The following is a 6,088-nucleotide window of genomic DNA, read 5'->3' as shown; positions in this document are numbered from 1 at the left end:
CTGCAACGCAGTGGGGAGTGGCTGTAGCTGAAACAGCAGGGGGTGGGAGTGTGAGGGGGTGCAGAAGACAGATGTCACCCTCTGTCTGCTCTGGTGGCCTGTGGGTGACAAAGCCACCATCCATGTCTGACTGGAGAGGCTGCAGGAAGGTAGCCAGAGTCTCCTGGGACAGCTAGGAGCCTGCAATGGCGGGTCTGCTCCCCAGGCCCTGCAGAGGGGGATCCCCTCAGCTCCTCCACCCTGGTAGGAGGGGTCCCTTGCCAGCTGGCTCAGCAGTCACCCCAGTTAAGAGCAAATTCTGTCCCTCCCCTTTGCGGGATCGAGTTCTATTGAGTGCTGTGTTGGGAGAAGCACCCCTTCCCCTCCACCAACATGGTCTCTGCGGGCCGCCTTGCACCTTCCCTTCTGGAGCTGGGAGCAACCGCCCAGTAAATCCCCCCCAGGAGGGTCGACAGCAGCTTCTGGGGGCTCTCTGGGCCCTCTGCCAGGTTGCAGGTGACTCAGGCGCTTGCGGTCTGTGGGCGGCTGGTTCCTGCTTCCCCCGCGGACCCCGGCCCTGCGGCCCTGCTCACCTCCGCGCGTCCAAGGGAGGAAGCGAGAACAGACGCCCTTCCCAGGCTGCTGGATCGGCCCACCTGGTGCTGGGTGCGCCTCACACTCGGGCCCCTCCTCCAAGGTCACCTTTGGGGCCGCCCTCCCTGATAATGTGTCCCTTTGTAGCCTTTGCACTGTGTTAATTTCCGCCACAATTGCCACCATCTGGCCTGGCCTCCTCAGGTGTGAGCGTCCTCCATCAGACAGGAACACCTGGGTGCCAGGGACCGGGTCCATCCTGTGTCCTGAGGCCTGCCCACCACCGGGTCCGGTTCAGGTGTTCCGGAATGACCTAGCAGCTAGATATAAATCCACCTGTCTCTATTTTTGCCAAGGAGGATGTGAGGCTCAGAGAGGGCCAGCTATCTGCCCGAGGTCACACAGCAGACAAGTGGCAATGACGAGACTTGAACTTGGTTCTACTGAATCACGACTTGAGGGCAGGCAGGTGGTGTGGAGGTTAAGGTGCTGTTTCCCGCATGGCTAGCTGCACAGTTTGCAACTCAGAGCCTACAGCTTGAAAAATGTTGCAGGATGGGACCAGCAGATGGGCATAATGGATGTATCACTGGACTACCTCCCACGTATTTGACCACGGTTTGAGTCTGAGGCCCAGTGGCTTAAACTTAGGCCAGGCATGCGTGTGTGCCCAAGATCCTGAGAGGAGAATGGAGAAGGGATTGCGGTATGGTCATTTCCCCCTAGGAGGGTGATGTCTCTCTGGAGAGTGCACACACCCTATAGCAAAAATCTCTCTAAAGAGAGAAAAAAGGAGGGAGGCTGGCAAATGGTGTGGTGGTTAAGAGTGTTGGACTCCCACATGGCCAACCGCGGTTCGAGTCCTGGACCTGGCGGCTTGCTTTCTCTCTTTCTCTAACTCTGTTTCTTTCAAATTAAAATAAATAAGTGAATACATAAAGTTAAATAAAATAATTCTTAAAAAGAAAACAGGAAAGAAAATCATGTAGTCTGGGACTAACAGGTGGCATGGTGGTTAAGGTGCTTGGACCTCCCACATGTCAGACCACTGTTCAAGTCCCAGACCTGGCAGCTTGCTTTCTTACTCTCTCTCTCATTCTTTCTTTCTCTCTCTGGTGACCGCACATGCCCTATAACAAATTTTAAAAAATAACAATAATAGAAATGTTTAGGACTAAGAAGGAAAGAAAATCACACTAGGCCCATGTGCGTGGGTGCCCCAAATCTTAAGAGGTGAATAGAAGAGAAGGGATGCAGGGTGACCATCCCTCTAAGGGGTGATTTCTCATTCTCTCTGTCTGTCTGTCTCTCTCTCGTGAGCTCATGAGCCCTATAGCAAAAACTAGAACCAAAAACAAAACAAAACTTGTTTCTTCCTGATGGTTGAGGAAGGAAAGATGAAACTGGAGCCACTGGTCCGCCAGCCGCTGGTTCTAAAGGGACCCCAGGCTCATTCACAGTGACGGCAGAACGACTTACTGGTGTGCACCAACTATGTGCCCCCCTTGCTGTGCCAAATCTTTTATTTATTTTTAGAATGATTTTACCCAACTTCATGTATTTATTTATTTTAATTTGACCAGAGAGGAACAGAGTGAGAGAAAGAAAGAAAGCTGCCCGATCTGGGACTCGAACCACTGTTGGCCATGTGGGAGTCCAGCGCCCTTAGCCACCACGCCACCTGCCGGCCCTTCTTTTATTTCTTTTTAGAATCGTATTTTGGTTTGTTTTGAAATTTGCCAGAGGACCCATGTACTCACCAGAGAGAGAGAGAGAGAGAATAACAAAATACCCTCCCCCATGGGATTGGTCACACCACAATCCTTTCTCTCTCTTTCCATCCTTTTGGGATTAGGGTACACACATGTGTCTCTCAAGCTATGGGCTCTAGTATTCAAACTGCACAGTTGATTTTGTGGGATTCAGCTGCCTTTACTTCCACACTGGCCCTAAATTAAAACATTATTTTTTTAAAATTAAGATTCTTGGGGTTAGCAGGTGGTTAGAGGTGCTGGATTCCCACATGGTTGACCGTGGTTTCAGCCCAGACCTGGCAGCTTGCTTTCTCGCTTTCCCTTTCTTTCTCTTTGTCTGTCTCTGATCGAATTAAAAATAATAGTAACAAATGGAATTAAACAAATATTTTTTTAAATTAAGGTTCTTTCCATAGGACGCATGTTGCTGGAGCGAGACAGAGAGACAAAGATAGGGAAAGTGAGAAATCACCCTCCCAGGGAGGACGGCCATGTCATAATTACTTCTCCTCCATTCTCCTCTCAGGATTTTTGGCATGCACATACACATATCGGGTGTACGTGCATGCCAAGTTGCCATGTCTATGACTCAAATTGGGCTGGCCATATAGGAGTCCAGTGCCTTGTGACCAGCAGTTAGTGTAATGGCTATGTCGCTGGACTCCCATGTAGTTGACTGTGGTTTGTGGGCCGGGCGCGTGTGTGTGCGTGCCCAAGATCCCAAGAGGAGAATGGAGGAGAAGGGATTGCGGCGTGGCCATCCCCCCTGGAAGGTGATTTCTCGCTTTCTGTCTCTCTGTCTCTCTCTCTGCGAGCGGAAGCGCACACAAAAAAAAAACCACAAAAAAAAAAAAAAAAAAAAAAAAGGAGTCCAATGTCTTAATGACTATGCCATCTGTTGGCCCCTAAAATTATGTTTTTTTTTGAGAGGTTTTTGCTATAGGGCACGTGCGCTCGCCAGACAGAGAGAGACAGAGAGACAGAAAGCGAGGAATCACCTTCCAGGGGGGATGGCCACGCCGACATCCCTTCTCCTCCATTCTCTTCTTGGGATCTTGGGCATGCAAACACATGCACCCGGAGTGAGTTTAAACCACCGGGTCCGGGACTTGAACCATGGCCGGCCATGTAGGAATCCAGCCACCTTAGCCACCACACCACCTGCTGGCCCCCAGAATCACATTTTATGTAGACTGGGACACAGTAGGTTCTCTTTCTAAAGAGCTCCAAGCAGTGGGCACTCCATATATTGAGTACTGACACATAGTAGGCCCTCTATGTAGAGTACCAAACACATAGTAAGTGCTTTTTAAAAACTGTTTGTTGTTGTTGTCATTTGCTATAGGGTGTGTGCACTAGCCAGAGAGAGAGACAGAGAGACAGAAAGCAAGAAATCACCCCCAGGGGGAATGGCCACGCCGCAATCCCTTCTCCTCCATTCTTCTCTTAGGACTTTGGGTATGCATGCACACACGCCTGGTGTGTTTTCCAGGCTGCTGGGTTCAAGACTTGATCTGTACAGTTGGCCATAGGAGAATCTAGCCACCTTAACCAACACACCACCTGCTGGCCCCACCATAGGCTCTGTATGTACAAGTCCCAGCACGTAGTCAGAACTTACATAGAGCTTTCACACATGGTGAGCACCCTTTATGCAGAGCTCCCAGCTCATGGAACACAGTAGGCACACTTTCTGTAGAGCCCTGACACACAGTAGGTGCTCTGTGTAATATAGTGCACTTGGCAGGAAGTAGATGCTTTCTATGTAGAGTGCCTGGCACACAGTAGGTGTGTGTTATGTAGAACACCGTGCACATATTAGGAGTATTTTTTTCATAAATATTTAATTTTATTTATTTACTCATTCATTTATTTTCATTTGATCAGAGAGAGAGAGAGGGAACACAAGACAGCAAGCCACCAGGTCCAGGACTCGAACTGTGGTTGGCCATGTGGGAGTGTCCAGCACCTTAATCACCACGCCACCTGCTGGTCCCCAACATATTAGGAGTATTTTATATATAGTCTTTGAAATGGAAGAGATGACTGGAAAATAGCAGCTTGAGTTCTAGTAACGGGCTCCTTCCTTTCATCCTCTCTTTTTGGGGCCCCTTCCCCTTGGGGTGTCCTCCTCTGTCCCCCTCTAAGGCTGTCATCTGATGTCCCATTTCCCAACTAGGAAGACTGAGCCCAGGAGGACCAGGACTGTCCACAGGCAGAAAGAGGACTCACTCAGGGTCACCTGACTCTGCCCTCCCCTGCCTGCACCCCATCCACCTGTCGCCCACTCAACCTTATCCCATGGCTGACCTTTGACCCTCTAGGTGAGTTCTTCCAATTGAGCTCTTTATTACTGGAATATGACCCAGATAATCCCCAGCAGGGCTGGATTTCTTGTTCCTGATCTCGCCGTCATGTGTCCAAAAGGGCCATGGGTTGTGTGAACTCCTTACTGGCTGTCAAGCTGGGGGCCGGCAGCTTCTATCTCTGAGTCTCCTAACTCTTTTTATTTTTCTTAAAGAATTACTTATTTCATTTCATTCATTCATTCATTTATTTTAATTTGACCAGAGAGAGACAGAGAGCGAGAGAGAAAGTGAAAAAGCAAGCCACCTGGTCTGGGATTAGAACCATGGTCGAACACGTGGGAGTGTCCAGTATGTTAGCCACCATGCCACCTGCTGGTCCCTCTCCTAGCTCTTTTTCCCACCCCCATAGGGCATGTGTGCTCACTGGAGAGACACAGAAAGAAGGAAAGTAAGAACTTGCCCCCAAGAAGGGATGGCCATGGCAAAATTCCTTCTCCTCTATTCTCAGAATTTTGAGTATGCCTGCTCATGCGCCTGGAGTGACTTTCTTTTCATTTAAAAAAATATTAATTTAATTTGTTACTATTATTTATTTGCTATAGGGTGCACGTGCACATCAGAGAGACAGAGAGGGAGGCAGAGAGAGAAGGAAATGAGAAAGCAAGCCACTGGGTCTGGGACACAAATTGCAGTTGGCCATGTGGGAGTCCAGTGCCACAACCACCACACCACCTGCCAACCCTGGAGTGATTTTCAAGCCACTGGGTCGAAGACTTGAACCATGGTCAACCATGTGAGAATTTAGCACCTTAACCACCATGCCAACTCCTGGCCCCATACCAAGAGGATCTTTTTATTTCTTTTTTTAAAAGAATTATTTAGGGGAACCAGCAGATGGAGTAATGGTTACATCACTAGACTCCCACCTAGTCGACCATGGTTCTAGTCTCTGGTGGTGGAAAACTCTCACCGGGCGCATGTGTGTGCATGCCCAAAATCCTGAGAGGAGAAGGAAGAAGGGATTGTGGCATGGCCATCCCCCTGGGGGGGTGATTTTTCACTTTCTTCTAGCTCTGTCTGTCTTTGGTGAGTACACACGCCTTATAGCAAAAATCTCTCTATAGAAAAAAGAATGAGGGGGGCCAGCAGGTGTCATGGTGGTTAAGGGCGCTGAACTCCCACATGACCGACTATGGTTCTAGTCCCAGGCCTGGCAGCTTGGTTTCTCACTTTCTCTTTCTCTCTCCTCTCTCACTCCATCCTTCTCTGGTCAACTGGTCAAATTAAAATAAACAAAGATAAATAAAATAATTCTTTAAAAAAAAAAAAAAAGAATGAGGGGTTAATCTTCTGGATGTTGCATAGGATGTTATTTGACTTGTGAATGGCTAATTATTTGGTGCTTTAATTGTTGTGGAGTAGGCTGGGTGTGGTCTTTTCTTCAAATGAGGA

The 6,088-nt window shown here is 48.8% G+C and overlaps 1 protein-coding gene across 1 annotated transcript in view; it reads left to right on the top strand.

The window, feature by feature from the left end:
* LOC102469671 (cytochrome P450 4F6-like) overlaps positions 1 to 4,818 on the top strand; it is a 24,081-nt gene extending 19,263 nt beyond the window's left edge. The window contains exon 13 of the mRNA XM_006162284.2: positions 4,755 to 4,818. Coding sequence (XP_006162346.1) covers positions 4,755 to 4,818 — 64 coding nt within the window. The remainder of the gene's footprint in view (positions 1 to 4,754) is intronic.
* Positions 4,819 to 6,088: the final 1,270 nt, after the last annotated feature.

Source organism: Tupaia chinensis, unplaced genomic scaffold (assembly GCF_000334495.1).
Source record: "Tupaia chinensis unplaced genomic scaffold, TupChi_1.0 Scaffold139785_1, whole genome shotgun sequence".
Classification (NCBI taxonomy): Eukaryota; Metazoa; Chordata; class Mammalia; order Scandentia; family Tupaiidae; genus Tupaia; species Tupaia belangeri.
Note: the sequence above shows the minus strand (reverse complement) of the source record. Positions and strands in the feature narration are given on the sequence as shown.